The sequence below is a fragment of the Anabrus simplex genome, chromosome 9 (assembly GCF_040414725.1).
Source record: "Anabrus simplex isolate iqAnaSimp1 chromosome 9, ASM4041472v1, whole genome shotgun sequence".
Classification (NCBI taxonomy): domain Eukaryota; kingdom Metazoa; phylum Arthropoda; class Insecta; order Orthoptera; family Tettigoniidae; genus Anabrus; species Anabrus simplex.
The window spans coordinates 124935653-124955883 of NC_090273.1; the positions used below are offsets into that span (position 1 = coordinate 124935653).

A 20231-nucleotide genomic window follows, 5' to 3' on the forward strand; every position below is an offset into this window, starting at 1 on the left:
ACAACAAGTGGTAGTGGATCGTGTCAGGAGGGGTAGAAGTGGAATGTTATGACTTGCTGTGTCAGTCAGGTGAGATACTGTCCACCATATAGGTGGCCTTGCGCCAGGGTGCCAGTGTGCCGTACTGCCTTAATTCATTTTTATTTTGCCATTTTAAATTTACCTTTTTACTTTAAATGTAGTAATATAGAAATTGCTGCATTAAGTAATTAAGGTAGGGGAAGATACATGTTGTCCTAGACTATATAACATTGTTAACGTCTAGGACAAAATAAATTATATTCAGTATAGTAATAGTCAATAATTGTGAGAGGGAAATGTAAGTCATGTATCGAATTTAATGAATTTCAAGAAACGAATGCTCTCTCCCCAGCTTCAGGTGATCCGGAACTGGGAGATGGGAGTATCCTATTCTATTCTAAAAACAGGACGAAATCTTGTCTTGATGTTAATGTGAAACTCATGCAATGACTGAACTCAGTCCACTGACAAAGGCCACTGCTTGCCCCTTTGTCCTCTGAGGTACATTGGTTTGTAAGAGCATCGCTTTCTATAATTAAAGCGCAGATGGGTTTGACTTAGCGATTCTTTGAAAAAGACAACTGAAGTGGGTTAGAGACTTGGCTAGAGGAGAGGCCAATTCAATGTAAAAACAAATATAAATACCTGGTGAACAAACAATAAAAGTTAATGTTTTCTACTGTGTACCATCATATGGGTTTCCTTAATCAGTAACAAAAGTATTAAAAGACCCATAAGTGGTGACCCTGACATGATCAGAAAATCAACACGTCACAAGAGAACACGCCTGCACCAAGCGTTGTCAACACACCAGAGGTGGATAAAGTTAGTATTAAATTGCCCCCGTTCTGGGTTGAAAGGCCAGATGTATGGTTTTGCCAGTCAACGCACAGTTTTTGATCGCGGAAATAAAGATTGAATCCACGAGATTTAGTTACCTGTTAGCACAATTGGAACCCAGATTTGTCGAGAACATATGGGATCTAGTAAACAGTGGTGAGCAGAACAAATACTTGCTAGCCAATGACCTGTTAATGACCTTTAAGGAAAGTGAAGAACGCCAAATCAAGAAACCTGTCAGTGAGGAACAACTCAGCGATATGAAGCCTAGCCAACTATTGTGAAGAATGAGAGGTTATGGTGGAACGAACATTTCCGACAAAATATTAAAAACCCTCTGGCTAGACAAACTTCCAGGTAATATTTCCGAGGAAGTAGACGATAAACTACCTCAAATGGCCAACCGATTTATGGAAATGCAAAGTATCGATGAACTTCAGTCAACTTCTTCAAGACAGTCGTCTTTGGCAGTTGCTTCATCGTTGCTATCAGTGTAGGATCTTTTAGTACGGACTGAAGCGCTGGAGAACAAAGTCCGGAAAAGTAGGGCTTAAGAACGTCATCAACAATGGAGACAACAATCTTGCAGCAGAGGTCGCAGCAAGTCCAGATTCGATAGCTCAGGAAAAAATTGCTATTTTCACTATTGTTTTAGTTTAAAATGCACATCTGAAAAATGTGTCCAACCCTGCCAATGACAGAATTTAGGAAACTCCAAGGGGCAGTCACAATAGCGGCTAAGTGTTCTGCTGCAGAAGTTGATCCAGGCTGCCAATATTGTTTGTTCGTAAGGGACAGAAAGTCAGGCTTAAGGTTTCTGGTTGATAGCGGTGCTGATGTGTCCATTATACCACAATCTTCACAAGATAAAGCTTAGGAGTCAGACTTAAAAATATACACAGCTAATGAATCTGAAATACAAACTTATGAGTCAAAATTGTTGAGTCTTAACTTAGGTTTGAAGTGTAGTTTCGAGTGGCCCTTCATACTAGCCAACACCACAAAAGGTATAATTGGAGCAGACTTTCTCCATCAATATGGCCTTCTAGTAGACTTAAAAGGCAAGGCGTTTATTGACAATAATACCCAACTAAATACCAGCGTGGTTCTGTGTACAATTAATTCAGATGAGTCTGTCAGTTTACTCCATGTTACTTAAAAATTCTCTGAACTTCTCAAACAATATCCGGAATTGACAAAACACATACTCACGTCCAGGGAGATCAAGCACGAAGTTCAACATTATATCACAACTAGGAGTGGCCCTCCTGTGTACTCGAAAGCTTGTAGGTTAGTCCCACGCAAATTAAACCTTGCAAAACAAGAGTTTCAGTACCTTCTGAATCACAACATAATTCGTCCCTCTAAATGCCAGTGTAGCTAAGTCAGATAGCTAGTGGCGAGTTTGTGGAGACTACTGTTGTCTTAATTACCAGACTCTTCCTGATCACTACCCAATTCCTCCCATAGATGATGTAAATTCCATTCTCCAAAGTAAGAAAATATTCTAAAAAACTGACCTTCTTAAGGCATTCTAGCTGAAGAGAACAAGGAAAAGAGTGCAGTGATCACACCTTTTGGACTTTAAGAGTTCAATGCCATGCCTTTTGGATTAAAAATGCTCCTAGTGCCTTCCAAAGGTTCATTAATGAAGTTCTGAAAGGATTAGTCTTCTGTTTTGAATCATCATCATCAATGTTCCACTCCAGTCGCCTGGATGTGGATAACAAGCCTCCTCCACTCCTTTCTGTCCTTCCACTTTTCCTGCTCCATTACTTCCGCCACACCCAATCCAGCTTCTCTAATGTCCTTCCAAATCTGATCCATCCACCTTCTTCTCAGTCTTCCAACTGGTCTCTTTCCAATTCCATTCTTGCTACCCATTCCTTTCCCATTCTTTTTACATGTCCAAACCATCTCAGTCTTGCTCTCTGTACTAACAGTTCTATATTTAGCTCTTCTCTGATTTTAATATTTTAAATTCTATCTCTTCTTATCTTTTTAACTGATATTCTTAAAAATTTCATTTCTGCTGCCTGGATCTTACTATCTTGTCTCTTATTAGTTACCAGTGTTTCTAGTCCATATGTTACAATTGGTATGAAATACTGTTTATATAATGTTAATTTCATTCTCTTGGGTACTTTGTCATCCCATAAAAGCTCTCTGGCTTGATGATAAAATGTTGTACCTTTACTTAGTCTGTTATTAATTTCAGGGTTGATTTCATTACTTCCATTAATAATGCTACCCAGATATGTAAACTGTTCTACATTCTCTAACCGTTCTCCATCTATGTTCACTTGGCTTCCCTTTTCCCCAGTGCATGACTACAGTTTTCTTTTTACTGATTACCATTCCAAACTCCTTCAGATATTCATTCCAAATGTCCAGTCTCTTTTGTACTGCAAATACCAAAGCATTCACTTCATCACTACTGATACTCTGTTTTACACGTTTTATGATTTCATCCATCAATATAATAAACAAAAATGGTGACAGTGCACTTCCTTGCTTGAGACCTTTTTTTGTATAAAATGTTTCGGAGCCACCGCTCCCCACTTGTACACTACTTTTACTCTCATGATACAACATTTTTATCTTGTTAATGATTTTGGTACATTCCTTTACAGCAGGCATTCCCGCACATGTTTTCTCTTAGCTGTATCATAAGCTTTTTCCAAATCCAAAAATAGGAATATGATTTCCTTGTTCCTTTCCAGATGTTTTTCCATTATTGTTCACACTGTAATATCAAGTCTATTGTTGATCTATTTGGTCTAAAGCCATATTGTTCTTCCTCTGACTGTGTTTCTATTATATCCCTCAGTCTTTTGTCTATGACTTTCTCCATTATTTTTAGCCCCTGTGATAATAGGGTCATACCTCTATAATTTTCACATTTCTTTGAATATTTGGATGAAATTCTGGTAGCATTTAGATCATCAAAAGAGCAAATTCATCATTTAACTGTACTGTTTGAATGACTGACTGAGTTTGGCTTGAGGATTAATGTCAGAAAATTTGTGTTTGGTGTTCAAGAGATTGTTTTCTTGGGCTTCTTAATTACTCCAGAAGGAACCGAGCCAGATCCTGAAGGAGTAGCTATAATAGCTAATTACGAACATCCTCAACTGTTCAAGAGTTTCATCGTTTTCTTGGCATCGTGAATTTTATTTTTATTTTTTTTAGAATTTGTTTAACGTTGCACCGACACAGATAGATCTTATGGCAACGATGGGATAAGAAAGGCCTAGGAGTGGGAAGGAAGTGGCCGTGGCCTTAATTAAGATACAGCCCCAGCATTTGCCTGGTGTGAAAATGGGATACCAAGGAAAACCATCTTCAAAGCTGCTGACAGTGGGGTTCAAAGCCACAATCTCCCGGATGCAAGTTCACAGTTGCGCGCTCCAAACCGCACGGCCAACTCTCCCGCTTTGTGAATTTTTATCGTCTGCATTTGTAACATACTGCTGATAATCAAACCCTCCTAAATGAATACCTGAAGGGTGCTAAGAAAAAATTATAAAAGACAGATTGAGTGGACAGAACAGGCATCAAGACAGTTTGAGAACTGCAAGACAGACCTTAGTAAGATAGCCCTTTCTGAATGCCAACAGTGAAACGTCAGTGTTTGTAGATGCTTCAGATTTTGCATCAGGCGTTGTGTTGCAACAGAAGGAAGATGATATGTGAAAATCAGTTGGATTTTATTCCAAGTAGTTCTCACCAGCACAGAAGTAGTACTAACATACGACAGAGAACCTCTTAGTATTTACGTGGCAGTAAACCTCCTGCAATGCAGGGACAGTGATCAGTTTAACACATCAGGTGAGCAGGTCCTGACGAGCATTATTATATTGGTTATTTCCTAGTTTGTTTCGTGAAAAGTATTACTGCATATTGTATAGCCTCACTTCCAAGTGGTTCTTTTGTAGTTTGTTTTGTGAGAACGTATTTCTGCATGTCTTTCAAGATCAACACTTTGTGAAACTGTATTATTACATTCTTGATACTTGTACAGTTTTTCCCCAGGGAAGGTTAAGATTCTTTCTTTGTGAAAGAGTACCCCTGCAACATTTCGTTTTTGCATGGCTTCACCTTAAGAGTGCTTGTGGAGGTGTCTTAAGTTCTAGAGCTTCTCTTCACATGGAAATTCCACATACTTTACACTTGCATGTCATCTCTTCACTATGTGCTCGGTGATGATTTATAAGATCGCCACTTTATGTGAACATCTTAATGTCTACTTGACACCTGTCCTGCAGCTTCCCTGAGTGATCAGAAGATGACCATCAAGATTCCATCTTTGTGAAGGCGTACTGTTGTACGTTGAATATTTCACACACAGTAGCATTCTTTACACTTGTGCGACTTCTTTCCGCAGTGTGCGTGATGACGATATTTTAAGTTCACCACTTTATAAAAATGTCTTGTTGTATTCTTGGCACTTGTACTGTTTTATCCCGGAGTGATCAGTAAGGTGACTTTGTGGAAGCGCACTGTTGTGTATTTCACCCTTGCACAATTTCCATACTATTTATTTTAATCGACCTAGTGTATCAGAGGGCTCGAACCAAATGTGTGTCTCATCTCTGTGGACAACTGGTATAAGGTTAGTGATCTCTGCACACTATTTTTCCTACGTCTTTCCACTCTTGCTTTATCTTTGCTGTTTTTGTCCACTGTTTTCCTCCCCATCTCGCAAACCTATCTAGTTTTTTGCCTTCTCACGTTTTGTCTTCTTTCTCTGGGGTCCTACATTGTCATCCTGCGAGTCCATCGATTTTAGTCCAGTCTTGTTACATGTCCTCCCCATTTCCATTTTAGCTGATCCACTGTCGTCAGAGCATCTTTCATGCCAGTTCTCCTTCGTATATCTTTGTTCAGTATTCTATCTCTCAATGAGACCTGGAATATTTTTCTTTTCATTTTACGCTGACATACCTGGATCATTTGCCTTTGTTTTAGTGCTAGTGCCCAGGTTTGGCAACCGTACAGTAGTATCAGTATCACACATTTTTCTAGGACATGAGCCTTAAGGGTGAGTTTCTGAGTCTTGTCAGTCAATATAAACTTTAGGGATCAGAACCTCTTCCATGCTTGTCCTATTTGCCATTTGAGCTCTTTCTCTGAGCAGTTTGAGAATAATATGTTCTGACCAAGGTATACATATTCCAGTGTTTCCCCATTTATGCTGATTGGGGTTTCAAATGCATTACTCGTCAACTTTGTTTTCCTTAGGTTCATTATCAGGTCCACTTCTTTGCTGGTATGTCTAATTCTATTATCATTTGTTCTATCTCTGGCAGTAAAATACTTTAAATACCTCCTAGAAGGATGAGTCTTCATGGTATAGAATGGCCATGCTCCTTTAACACGTGTTATCTTCAATTCATTTCACAATTTACCATAGATCTTAGGTATATTTCTGGGAAAGACAACACAGTGGCTGATAATTTATTCAAACTTGAAGAAATAGTACCACCAACTGACTACAAAAAAATCACAAATGCTCAAGTGATGGATGACAAGCTTACCAAACTTAAGTCAAATCCTCATATGTCAATTAAGTTTAAATAGCATGCAAACACCTGAAGGAAAATGATTATGGTGAGATGTATCAACAAGCCACATTCACCCGTACATTTATCAGCAATTTTGATATTCAGTTTTTCAGCATTACCATAGTATGACACACCCTGGTATTGTCATCAGTTAAACTGATTGCATCTACGTTATTTGAAAAAATGTAAAACAAGATGTTCATCAGTGGGCAAAATCATGCACAGCACGCCAAAAGAATAAAGTCTCTAGGCATACCAAAACTATGATAGGACAATTTCCAAGTACTGATGAACATTCTAAGGAGATACACGTCCGGGCCCGCAGTGTAGGGGGCAACGTGTCCGCTTGTCACCTAGCAGCCCCGGGTTCAATTCCTGGTCGGGTCAGGGGTTTTTAATTGTAATGATTAATAACCCCTGGCCTGGGAAATGGGTGTTTGTGATGTCCTTAATCTTCCTTTCCTCACAACATTCCACACTACCGTCATTCCAATTACACACAGGTTTATATAATATGTTGCCAGTAGAGGCAAAAGATCCACATGGGGCAATGCCCTGAACAAATAGCATTTTTTTTCTTTTTTTTTAAACAAAAGGTGATACACACTGACCTGATAGGACCACCGCCTGCATCAGATGGTTTTATGTACTGATTAACATGCATTGAACGGTTCAGTAATTGGACAGATGTTGCTCCACTGAGTGACATCAGAGCAGAATCAATAGCACGAGGATTTTTTTTCAAATCCTGGATCACTAGATTTGGAGCACCTAACCAAATAGTGACTGACCAAGGAGCTCAGTTTCAGTCAGAGCTGTTCCGTGCATTAGCTCAGATGTGTGGTTCTAAGTTGACGCAAACTACAGATTTTCACCCTCAATATAATAGAAAAATTAAAAGGTTTCATCGTACCTTGAAGGTAGCCATAAGGGTACAGGTAAAAAGAAATGGAGTGATATAATTCCAATGATTATTCAGGAAAATTTGACACCTCTCTACCCAAAATTTGTAACATTATAAGGAAGTTGAAATTATGGAAATTTTACTTGGAATTCCTTTCAGAGAAGAGATATGTTCATTGCGATGTCCAGGAACCCACCATCCCACCCCCAGAAGTACATATTATCTGCGCACTTTTTATCGATAGATTTGTGTACGGGTTTGAGGAGTAAGGAGGGAGCAATTCTGGTTCCAGTAGTACTGCCAACTGAATGGAAATGAAATCTGAATTGAATCGATAATATGATCGATTGATATGAATTTTGCTAAACCTTTGTTATCTTAAGCCAACAACTGTGTCACACACGCATAATATAACATTTCTCGATGCGAATCTTATTCCTAGAGTGAATTCTATAGTTTGGCTTTGCTGTGTAAATAACAATACTAGTACGTAAAGTGTACACCAGATGTCGTACAGCGATGCATAAGCGATTCATAGTTTGTGTTTCAAAGGTTGCCAGTACGAATCTTGAAGATTGCCGAGGTCGACCAATTCAGCACTAGGGTGTAAATCTATCCAGAAAAGGTGCGCAGACAATAATTTACTTTTATAATCTAGTGAAGAACAGTACATGCCATTTTCTATCCCTCAAGTAGCTACTTGCATTCCCATTGGCCAAAATGTTATGTGACCTGTCGTCACAGCGTCTTTCATGCCGGTTCTCCTTCGTATATCTTCATTCTGTATTCTATTTCTCAATGAGACCTAGAGTATTTTTCTTTCCATTTTACACTGGTATCTCTGAATCACCTGCCTTTGTTTTAGTGTTACTACCCAGGTTTGGCATCCGTATAGTAGTATCGATATCACACATTTTTCTGGGACTTGATCCTTAAGGGCGAGTTTCTGAGTCTTGTCAGTCAGTATTAACTCAAGGCAGCAGAACCTCTTCCATGCCTGCCCTATATGCTGTTTGACCTCTTTCTCTGAACAGTTTGAGAATAATATGTTCTGGCCAAGGTATATGTATTCCTCTACGTATTCCAGTGTTTCTTCATTTGCGCCGATGGATCAGTTGAAGCCTAATGAACATTCCCACAAAGAAAAAGAAACACCATTTGTCCACAAGGATGTTCACAACACGAGCCATGTCTTTGTAAGGAATGACAAAGTGAAAGCTTTTCTTGTTTCTCCTTACGAAGACCCTTGTAAAGTGCTGGAGCCTGAACCTAAACAGTTCAGCCTACAAAGTAAGGTCAAGACAACTAATGTTACAACTGACAGACCGAAACCAGCTTACATCCATATGGATCCAAGCAGTGCGCCTCAAGAACAGCAAAGTTCACCAACAAGTCAAGCAGAGACCCCACAAAACATTTCCAAGTGCAGTTAATACCCGGGACTCATAAGACACTTACCCGAGCAGATCAAGTGGTGAGATTCGTGGACAATTTTCAGTGACTTATATACTGAAAAGGGGATGATGTAGGGTACAATGGTTTGTAAGAGCATCACCTTCTACAATCGCAGTGCAGATGGCTTTCACTTAGAGATTCTTTGTAAAAGATAACTGAGGTAGAATCGAGAGACTTCACTAGACGAGAGGCCAGTCCAATGTAAAAAGAAATGTAAATATTTGGTGAATGAACAACATAATATGGGATTTCATGATCAGTACCGGTAATAAAAGTATTAAAAAACCCATAGGCCTAGTCCTCTACCAACTGCAATGAACAAACACTACTGCCTCCTCACCAAAGTGAAATTGTATTTTGAGCACGTACAGTAATAACTTTACTACAGATTATGAAACGGCACTGAAAATATATTAGACAAAACTGCATACATACATGGTGTTCAAAAATACTTACCTCTATACCCCATAAATCCATCCGAGACCCCGCTGACTTACTATATACGTGAACCGTCTCACCCACTTTTAAGGATGGCATTCTGTGGTCAGAACTTAAATAACGCAACATCACCTTTGCATGAGAGATCACATCTAAAACAGAAAACAAACAAAGGCCGTAACTTTATATCATAATCGAAGATTTACTTCAGGATTATATTTAGCATGTTCTATTCTCTCCGTAATTTAACACGCCACACCTTACACACAGACAGACGGGTTAAGGTGTCGCTTTTGTACAGTCTTTGTGAACAATATTGAAAGAAAAAAAAAACAGATCAAAGTGAGGAAGTTTGGAAATAGGTTAAAAACCTCAGTGCTTCTAATAAAAGTAACAATAGTAAAACTGCGTACAAACTTCAAAAAACAATCATAGCCGGTGATAATATTACACCCACTAACCGACAACTGATATATTTATTTAGTTGTCAGTCTGCTACTTTGTTCCATGTGATGACAAGTGTGCTAGTTAAAATTGTATTAGGTTAGGTGAGAATGAAAACACAAATAAGATTGGTAAATCTTACCTGAACAATTTGGATCCGCGCACAACCTTTTATCAGATATATCCCCCTGCGTATAAAATATGAAAAATAGCATCAGGAGACAAATTACACGAAAGAGAGCCATCAAATTCTGCATTTCACTATTTTTGTAGCCAACACATCACCATATTCAACATTGGACATAAGTAGTGCCATCTGACGCATATTTACATCAACCAAAGAGACTCGACCACATACGATTGAAGTTTACGTCTCATGTCACATGTTTTGCCACCGTGAATGCTTTCATCAATGACATTCGCTTTATTCTTAGGAGTTCAATCCTTACCTACAAGAATAATAGAATTAATATAAAGCAGAGCTATACATTCTAATGCTAACGTCAATTATATAGTGATGGTAGCAATTTGAGGCATAAAAGAAAAATTGATTACTTTTATTATGACCTCGTTGGACTGCTTTCAAGTGCTAGTTGCGCCACTGTCCTCAGCAAATGACTTCCGGGATAGAATAAAGCCTAGTTTTTACGGGAACCATATGCAGGACAAGACAATACGGTTGTTCTTCTTCTTCTTCTTCTTGATATATATTGGGCTTCTTGGTTTACATTTATGCCCATTAAGGTAGCAACAGAAAAGAAAAACATGCAATTGAGTCCTTATGGTCACTACGAATGGAAACTATATAGTTAGATATGCAAGATACACAGGAAAAGCGAAACATTAGTAGCACTTGCGCAAGAGTAACTTCTTCTTCATCTGTCTTCCTATCGGAATGCCAACCCAATAATTGTATCATTACGCAGAGTGGGGATTATTCGAGATAGTCTTAAAGGAGCACACATAATAACAGGGACACAAGGTTCTAGTCTTCACGTCAGAGTGACCCGTCTCGACGTCTTTTCTACTTTCACACACAAGACCGGGCCTACATAGAAAGGTTAGGGACGGTTAATGAAGAAGGGATACAAAGAGTAGGGTAGAGGAACAAAAACACAAAAACACACACTCAAAGACACAAAGTTAGCAAACTACCGGGGAAAAGATTGGGATGCGTAAAAAGCATGAAATTAATTAATTTATTCACACGGTACCGTGGCTGCAATATAATACGAAAACGTAATTATATATCGAGCCGGAGAAATGCGCCGAAAACGTAATACTGATTTAATCCGCACGAAGTTTACCTCCGAATCATGTTGGTACTACTAACTACACGTGGATCTTGTTTTGATCAAGAAAGCGATTGATGACATTAACTATTTGCGGAGAAGGCTTATATAATAAACAGGATAAACTTGTAGGAAATGGAATGTTTAATTGTGTTAAATTGTACAGAAATTTCTGCCGAGATGTATGAAAACTTGTGCAGTTGAAAAGAATATGATTAGCGTCGCTCGCTATATTACCACAGTAACATCTAGCATGTGGTGAAAGATGAAACCTGTGTTTATATTGAGGTGTGAGGGCGTGATTGAAACGTAATCGTATGATATTTATAATATGTCTTCTAGTATAGTGTCCGGTATAGTACCAGGGTTTTTTCCCTGCCTGCGGTTGAAGTTGATAATAAAATTGACCCTTATATTTGGATGTTTCCTGCCAAAGCTCATTCCAGGTATTGGTGCTATCAATCCGTAGTGAGGTTAGTAAATCCAAATATGGCAGGGCAATGTTTCTGATATTATCTGTCGCATGTGCCGCATCCTTAGCCAGTTGATCGACAATGGTATTGCCAGTTATTCCCGAGTGTCCGGGTATCCATACTAACGTGATGTGTCGTCCTGCTGTTTGTAAGTCATAAAGGAGTTTTTTAACATTGTACACGTACCAGTTGGTAGAGGGTTTTAAGGACGATATGGCCTGTAGTGAGCTCAGTGAGTCGGTAAAAATATGACCTTTATTGTGTCGTGATTGTTTGAAAAATAAAATAGCCTGTCTTATAGCAAATAGTTCTGCAGTGAAAATGGATATTGTATGAGGTAGTGACATCTTTTGATGGGTTTTCGTTTGGGGCATATATATTGCTGCTCCGACTCCCGTCGCAGTTTTTGAACCATCCGTGTAAATTTCCGGACTGGGGCACGGGTTAGCAACCCGCAATCGCTTTATAGATGCCGGTGGAAGTGGAAAATATTTTTTTGGTGTATGACTGTAATTTGCTGAAGGAAATATGATCGAGGGAGTATAAAAATATATATGTAAACTAAAAGCAAAATGTGGCTGGGACATACACTTTAGAATATCACCTTCATACTGCAACAATTGTGAGAATGCTTGAATCAAAGCCGGCTGAGGGAAGTTACTCTGTTTAGTGCGCTGTAGGATTTCATACAAAAGTTGGAGTTTGGCCAGAATACCAGTGTTAGTCAGGGCCATCTTCTTAAGGATATATTTTTTAGCTAAAAATAATCTGCGTATGTGTAGTGGTTGTTCTCCTGCTTCTACCAACAGAGCATTAGTGGGTGTGGTTTTGAGGGCTCCTAGACACAACCTTAGGGCTCGAAATTGAATACGCTCTAGTTTTTGAAGTTGAGTTTTCTTAGCTATGTCAAAAAGATGAGCACCAAATTCGAATCTTGAGCGGATGGTAGCTTTGTAAAATGCAAGGGCAATAACGGGGTCCGCTCCCCATTGCCTTCTAACTACAGCTTGCAGAATATGTAAACAATGTTGTGCCTGTTGGGTTAAGGTTTGAAAGTGGTATTTCCATGATAATTTATTATCCAAAATTAGTCCCAAATAGCGATGTGAGGTGGTGAGCGGAATGTTGATATTATCTAAAGTAATAGGGGAGGTGTCATATTGCCGGTGATGTGTAAAAACCATCGTGGCACATTTGGAAGGAGAGAGCTGCAATCCATGATCCGTTAGCCATATATGAACTTCCCGTAGAGTATTTGTTAATATTCTCCTACATGTGTCCAGATGTGCGTGACTAGTATAAATCAAAATATCGTCAGCATATGAGATAATACGTGATGTCCGGAGAACTAAGCGTTCTAGATCATGTAAGTATAATGCAAAAAGGATCCCACTCATAATATCTCCTTGAGGCAAGCCTTTAGAGGAGGACCGGAGTGGCATTGGGGAGCAGGGAGTTTTGATAAATAATCGTCGATCCATCAACAACTTACTCAAAATGATGAGGAAATTGTAGGGGAGCAGTAAATCTTGAAGCTTACGTAGGAGAAGATCAAGTATGACATTATCATACGCTCCCTGTATATCGAGAAAAGTTGCCATGACGGTATGTTTTCGAGCTCTTGCTAGTAGGATATCTGTTATGAGCACATTATGTGCATCTTGAGTGCTTCTTCCTGGAATGAAGGCGTATTGACTACGAGGAAGTAGGTTGTGGAAGTTGAGACACCATAACAGTCGATAGAGTAAAATCTTTAAGAAAATTTTTCGCAAAACAGAACCTAAAACAATTCCCCTGTAGTCAGCTGGGGTCGGTGGATATCTGTTTGTTTTTGGTATCGGGACTAGAAAAAAATTATTCCATTCAGTGGGAATCAATGTAGTAACTAGAATAAAGTTAAAATGATCAATCAAAGTCTGCTTGGCTGGTACAGGCAAAGCATGTATCATAGAGTAGGTTATATAGTCAGGTCCCGGAGAGGTTGATTTGTTGTTAATAATACTGAAATCCAACTCTCGAAGGGATATGGGATGCAATAAAGTATTGAAGTGGCTACTCGACGGTTGTAATATGAGAGGAGATATAGGTAATGTTGTGTCGGGCGTGAGTTGCTGATAGAACTCTTGAAGTGTATGTGGTTCAATTATGTTAGCTCCTGGTGAATGATTTCTATGGGTCAGAGAACGTAAGGCCTTCCAGATGATTTTGGCATTGGTCTTCATCGTAAGGTGGGAAATGAAAGCTTTCCAGGCTTCTCTTCTCTTGTTGTTAAAGATTCGTCTCATTACAGCAAGATGTTTCTTTAGGACAAAATAATTTTGGGGAGTAGATTCATGTCTATAGGTTTTGAAGAGCTGCCTTCTCATTTGGACTAAAGTATGGCATTGTTGATCCCACCAATGAATTTTTGTGGAGGCTGTTACAAACTTTGGAATAGTCATCACCAAAGGGTGATGAAGATCCAAATATTGCTTGATCAGAGTTAATAAGCAGTCATAAGTGAGGACATCCTCTCTGGTTTCAGTCATGCCAGCCCAAATATAATTTCGAAAATTATCTGGATCGAAGTTGGTGAGTGATCGATGGTAAGAATGATATGTTTGGCATGCTCTAATCGGATGCGAGTTGCTGACACCAATTGAGATAAGGATAGGGAAATGATCACTGAGGTGCGTATCCTTAATGGTTGTCCATGATATGTTATGAGCGAGAGGGATTGAACACAAAGATAAATCAACTGCACTTGGGGCAGATCCCGGGGCAGATAACCTGGTAGGTGAGCCATCATTCAGGATTATGAGTTGTTGTTCAACTAACGTATGATAGAGATTGTTGCCTTTTGATGAGTTGTCTACACAACCCCAGTAAGTATGATGCGCATTGAAGTCACCAGCAATTATAAGCTGTGGATAGGGTGTAAATTGATGAAGCATGGTGGTCCATTGAGCGCGTGTAAGATATATGTCCGGGGGACAGTAAATATTAACAACTAGTAGATTAAGCAGCTGGATCGCAAGGACATATAGATTGGGGATAGAAGTCGGAAATGAAATCACTCTGTAAGACAAGTTGGTTGCTATGAAAGTAGCTATTCCATCACATCCATATCCATCTATCCTTTCAATGTTATAGCCCTTCAGCTTAAAGTTGGAGTATGGTTGAAACCAAGTCTCTTGTAATAAAATAATATGCGGCACATATTCCTGTATAAGGAGTCGTAGTTCGTTTTGTTTTGGCAGGATACTTCTGCTATTCCATTGTAGTATTCTGAGCATTTAACTTGAAAAAATTAGTGACAGTGTCCCGTAGCTTATTTACCACGGGGAAGGTCTGATCATTTGGCCCTAGGAGTTGTAGGAGCTGCAAAATAGTGTTAATAATTTCTGTTTGCAACTGCTTATGTTGTGTCATAGACGTAGATGCGGTACCTGCTTGAGGCAGTGGGACTGGCAGAGGTGAGGCTGAGGCCTCGTGAGTAACAAACGCAGTTTCATTCTGGGTCGCTGGTGGAAAAGTACTCGAATGGCTATATGGCTGCTGTTGCCCAAAAAGAATACGATGATAACCAGCTTTATCATAGCCGGGCCTCGGAACAGGTCGAGGCTCCCTAGCCACTATGGAGGTAAATTTTCTTTTCCTGGGTGTATCAATTGCTGATTGGGATGCTGGTACCTGAAGGGGGGGAAGTGTTGAGGGTGTAAGGTTGGGGCATATGTTGCAGGTTGTATTTGCTCAGTTGCCTCTTTGAAAGTGATGTTATCTGTACACATTATTTTTTTGATATGTAGCTGGTATTCATGCATCGAACAGTCTTTCGATCCCACTTGATGATTCCCTTGACAATGGAGGCATATTAAACAATCCTGTTGGCAATCCTTGGTAAGATGTGACATAGCACAGCGTCCACATCGAGGTGATTTCGCACGACAATAAGCTGCTAAATGGCCATAACGCTGGCAATTTTTACAGATTAAGGGGTTGAAGATAAATGGTTGTACCTCCAGAACCACACTAAAGAGACTGACCTGGCTTGGCAACTTTTGTGCCCGAAATGTAATTTTCACAGAGCCAGTTGGTAGGTATTCTATTCCATTTTCTGTGACAACTTTTCGGTTAAGCCTTTGCGCTTTGGCCACTGGGAAGATGGACTCAATGTGCGCAAGTATCTCTGGTACTGTTATATCCTTATCAACTCCCTTTATCAAACCAACTCTATAGACATTGGATGTAGGAATATAGGCTTTTAGCTTTTTCTCCTGTAAGAGAGGATTATTGAGAAACTCATTGGCTTTTGCTGCTTGAGTAAAAACAACTTGTATTCTATTGCGCCCTTTTCTAACGATTTTCTTAACACCTGGAATTTTTTTATCATAAAATAATTTCCCTAGAGCCATAGGATGAATTCCCGCCACATTTTTTGATCTATGGATTCTACCATAACCAAAAAAGGGCCAAAATGTTCGCGAGAATAGGTTTCCTGAACCTCTTCCTGAGTATTAGTATCCAAATCCATACTTTTAGGTTGTTGAGTGCTTCCAATGTCACTCGGGTTATTAGTAGCCAAATCCATACTGTTAGTTAGCTGAGTGCTACTGAGGTTAGTAGGAGATGTTAAATCAGGTTTTGTAGGGTTGGAATTAATTGATTTTTCCTTCCGCTTCACCAGAAGTTTAGGTGGACGTAATGTCCCGCCACCCCCACTTTCAGCATCCATTGCCTAAAACTCGTCACACACACCGACGTTCACACAAAACACCACCGATGCACGACCGAAAACCGTACACGCCAAGATCCGGAACAGTCCAGAAACCTCGACGTTCCACAATACGGTTGTTAAGAGAATTTTGATTTCTATCCTGTTATTTGTTTGTAGAGGTTGGTATCAGGGCAGCCAACCCTTAAGTTTTGATTCAAAAAAATGACAGTCGTGAAATGCGCAAGATGAACGTTGTTTTTTCCTTTTTCTATTTTTGCCTATTCGAGGTTTTTTAAAAAAAAGAAGGTGTTAAAAAATATATCTGTGCAATAAATTATTTCCTTATAGATTAAGCTCCAAATTTATTGTTACGGAACATTTGTTGGCGACCGTGACAGGATATAGTTAAGATCAAATACAGTCTACTGAATTTGTTAAGATGGAGGAGCTTAAACAGTATAATAAGGAAAGATCACAAATACGTAGACTATTTACGAGAGCACATGGCGAGTTTCAATCAAAAATATCTGAAGCAGTCGTAGATGCAGAAGAAATGTTGACATACTTCCGTATTTTACAAGATAAGGCAATGCGGATGTTATCTTTGGATGAAAAGAAACGACAGAAGAAGACGACACCAAGGAATTCGACACGGCAGAAACGTACCAGGAGAAGTAGCTACAAGCTAAGGTTAGGTTCGAAAATAATTTTCAAGTGAATTTATGTTTTGGTGGAGGTGAAGCCTTTGCGAGTGAGATCGAGACGACGAAGAAAAGAAATTTCAGTTCACCCAAGCTACAGATTAAACAGTTCGATGGAGATATAAAAAACTGAATTGGTTTTTGGGGACAGTTTAAGAAAATAAACGACGATAGTGATATCGACCCGGAAGACAAATTTCAGTATCTTCTACAGGCTACTGTTCCAGATTCCGTGGCCAGGGAGCTAGTTGAGAGTTTCCTTCCGTCCGGAGCGAACTATCAAAAGGCAATAGATCACCTGAAATCCAGGTATGCCAGGGAAGAATTACTTATAGAAATGTATGTCCGAGAACTTCTAAATCTTGTTCTGCTTCAAGCTACCGAAGATAGTAGCCTTAGTATTGGAAGCCTCTATGATACATTAGAAAAACAATTGAGAGCTTTGGAATCTTTAGGAGTCACTAGTGATAAGTATGCAGCAATGCTGTATCCTCTGGTGGAGTCTGCATTACCAGAAGAGGTTATGAAGGAATGGGAGAGAGTTCGTGCATTTCATATTTCAGAAAATGATCACGATCATCACCTAAGCAAGTTATTACTATTTATAAAACAGGAAGTGGAGAGCGAAGAACGTTTGTCACTTGCTCGCTCTAGTTTTATTGTGGAAAGGGAGGACATGGTATGCAAGCTAGGTAAACAAGAGAGACTTCCCACTGATGCTGCTTTGTACTCGGGTGAGGGTCAGAAAACTGAAACAGGTTGTATCTGGTGTGACAAGAGTTTCCATAGATCTGCTGATTGTTTTAAAGTGAGGAATCTCCAGAATGGAGAGAAGAAGGATATTTTGAAGAAAAGGGGTGCCTGCTTTCGTTGTTTAAAGTCCATCTCCACTCATTAACATTTAACAACAACATGTTAAATGTTAAGTGGTGACACCATCAACATGTTAAGGCCGGTCTCCACTGTTTAACATTTAACACCAACATGTTTAATTTAACATGTTACAGTTGACATGTATATTGTGATTGTGTCTTCCAATTGACTTTGCATGTTAACTCAGAATGTTGAATTAACACTTTTAACATGTTGGCGTGTTTTCCGCTCCAAGTGGAAAACATGTCAAGTCAATTCGTTGTTCGTGCGTTGTCGGCACAGCTTCGGCAACTTCCATGATGTTTCCATGCCAACACATAACCTAAACAATGCAAACGACGTGCTCCTCATGAAGCAGGATTATAATTACAACACTCCGCAATACTCGTTCTCTTTGTTATAAGCTACAAATACAGTACACGCACGTGTGTCGTTCTCTCTGCACTATACTAAAATGTCAGAAATGGGGTAGAGCAAGGAGATTACTCTGGACTTAATTAGAGATATAATAGAAAGGCCTTATTTGTGGGATGTCTCACCAGAGGAATACAGATATAAAGCGAAGAAAGCCGACAGTTTCCAGGAACTCGAAAATATCTATAATTGTTCCCGCGAGTAAATCGAAAAAAAAACTAGCGTCCCTCCGCTCCCAGTACAGTCGAGAATTGCAGAAAGTTCAGAAAAGTCGGTAGTCGGGAGCGGACGAAGTTTATACCCTGTACTTCAAAGTGGTTTGCTTTTGAAGCTATGAGCAGAGTGAGGGGAGGAAATGTGCCTAATAAAACTGAATTTCTAAATCATAACAAGAAGCAACAGTGGCAATAACAAAGGCCAATTCCTCTTCATCTGATTCCATTGTCCTTATTTAAAAATACTAGACACCATCTAAATGTATTACCATAAACTGATATGATGAACTACCTGTATATAAACAAAGGATGTCAAGTTTGACATGTTTATTGAGTGTGGACACAATGTTAAATGAAACAGTTTTTGACATTTAACATTTAACATGCTGATGGTGTCACCAGGTAACATTTAACACTTTTAACATTTAACATGTTGTTGTTAAATGTTAATCAGTGGAGACCGGCCTTTAAACGTTAAATGTTGAATATTGTTTCATTTAACATTGTGTCCACACTTAATAAACATGTTAAACTTGAATTCCTTTTACTACACGGTGTTACAAGTTCTATCAAGAGAAAAAAGGGAGACACCATGGTGGAATGATAGAGTGAAAACAGCGGTGAAAGAAAGAAACCAAATAAAGAAGGCACTGGACAAGGAAAAACAAAAACAGGGGTACCAATGCAATGAACAAGAAATACAAAGACTTCAAGGGGTATACAGGAACAAGAAACTTGCTGTAAAGAACATTGTAAGGGAAGAAAAAAAGAAGAAATTGAATGAGTTTGCAGACAAACTGGAAGACGACAGTAGAGGAAATATGAAATTGCTATACAGAGTAGTGAAAAACAAGCGAAGGGATCAAGAGACCATAAAAGCAATAGAACGTGATAATGAAACTCTGGCACAAGAAGAGGGAGAAATTAAACAAGAACTCAAGATCTATTTGGAAAAGCTGCTGAGTGGAGATACAGAAAACATAACAACGGATAGAGGAGAGCCAAGTCGAGGCACCACAACTGAACCACCAATTACATGGCTTGAGGTTGAAAATGCGCTCAAGAACATGAAGAAAGGAAAGGCAGTGGGCATAGATAAACTAAGTGCAGATATGCTGAAAGGAGCGGGAATTCCAGGAATCCAATGGGTCTACAGACTGCTCAACAAGATATGGGAGGAAAATACTATTTCTGAGGACTTGAAGATGGGCATCTTTGTACCTCTGTTCAAGAAAGGAAGCCGACAAAAATGTACTAATTACCGTGGTATCACACTACCGTCTCTTGTCCTGAAAATATTGGAAAAAATAATAGAGACCAGAATCAGAGATATTGTTGAACCAATTTTAGAAGAAGAGCAGTATGGTTTCAGAAAAGGAAGGTCAACTACAGACCTTATATTTGCAATTAGGATGCTAATGGAAAAATACTGGGAGAAGAGCAAGCCTTTATTTCTAATATTTTTGGACATTGAGAAAGCATACAACAGTGTACCAAGGGAAAGAACTTCAAGTGCGAGACAGCCTCATAGGCAAAGTGAACATGTTGTATAATGGGAACAGAAGCTGTATTCAAGTACGATATGGTCTGTCGGACTGGTTTGAAACAAAGAGAGGAGTGCAGCAGGGCAGCTCATTGTCACCACTTCTATTTATTATTGTAATGGATGTAGTAATGAAATCCATTAAAAGGAAAGAACATGGATATATCAAAGCCTTCACATTTGCAGATGATGTTGCGATCTGGACTGCCTCAGAAGAGGAATTGGGAGAGAGAATGCAAAGCTGGAATGAGGAGTTTAAGAAAAATGGTTTAAACATCAGCAAGACCAAGGCGGTGGTGATGAAAGTGTATGGGGAAGGGGCAGAACCAATAGTCATGTTAAATGAAGCCCAGCT

The 20231-nt window shown here is 39.3% G+C and overlaps 1 protein-coding gene across 1 annotated transcript in view; it reads right to left on the minus strand.

Annotated features, from left to right (window-relative positions):
• LOC136880991 (transport and Golgi organization protein 1) overlaps nt 1–9987 on the minus strand; it is a 202580-nt gene extending 192593 nt beyond the window's left edge. Inside the window, exons 1-2 of the mRNA XM_067153567.2 lie at nt 9812–9987; nt 9244–9377 (exon numbers count right to left, since the gene is read on the minus strand). Of these exons, the coding sequence (XP_067009668.2) occupies nt 9244–9377; nt 9812–9926 (249 nt within the window). The 5' untranslated portion in view covers nt 9927–9987. The remainder of the gene's footprint in view (nt 1–9243; nt 9378–9811) is intronic.
• Nucleotides 9988–20231: the final 10244 nt, after the last annotated feature.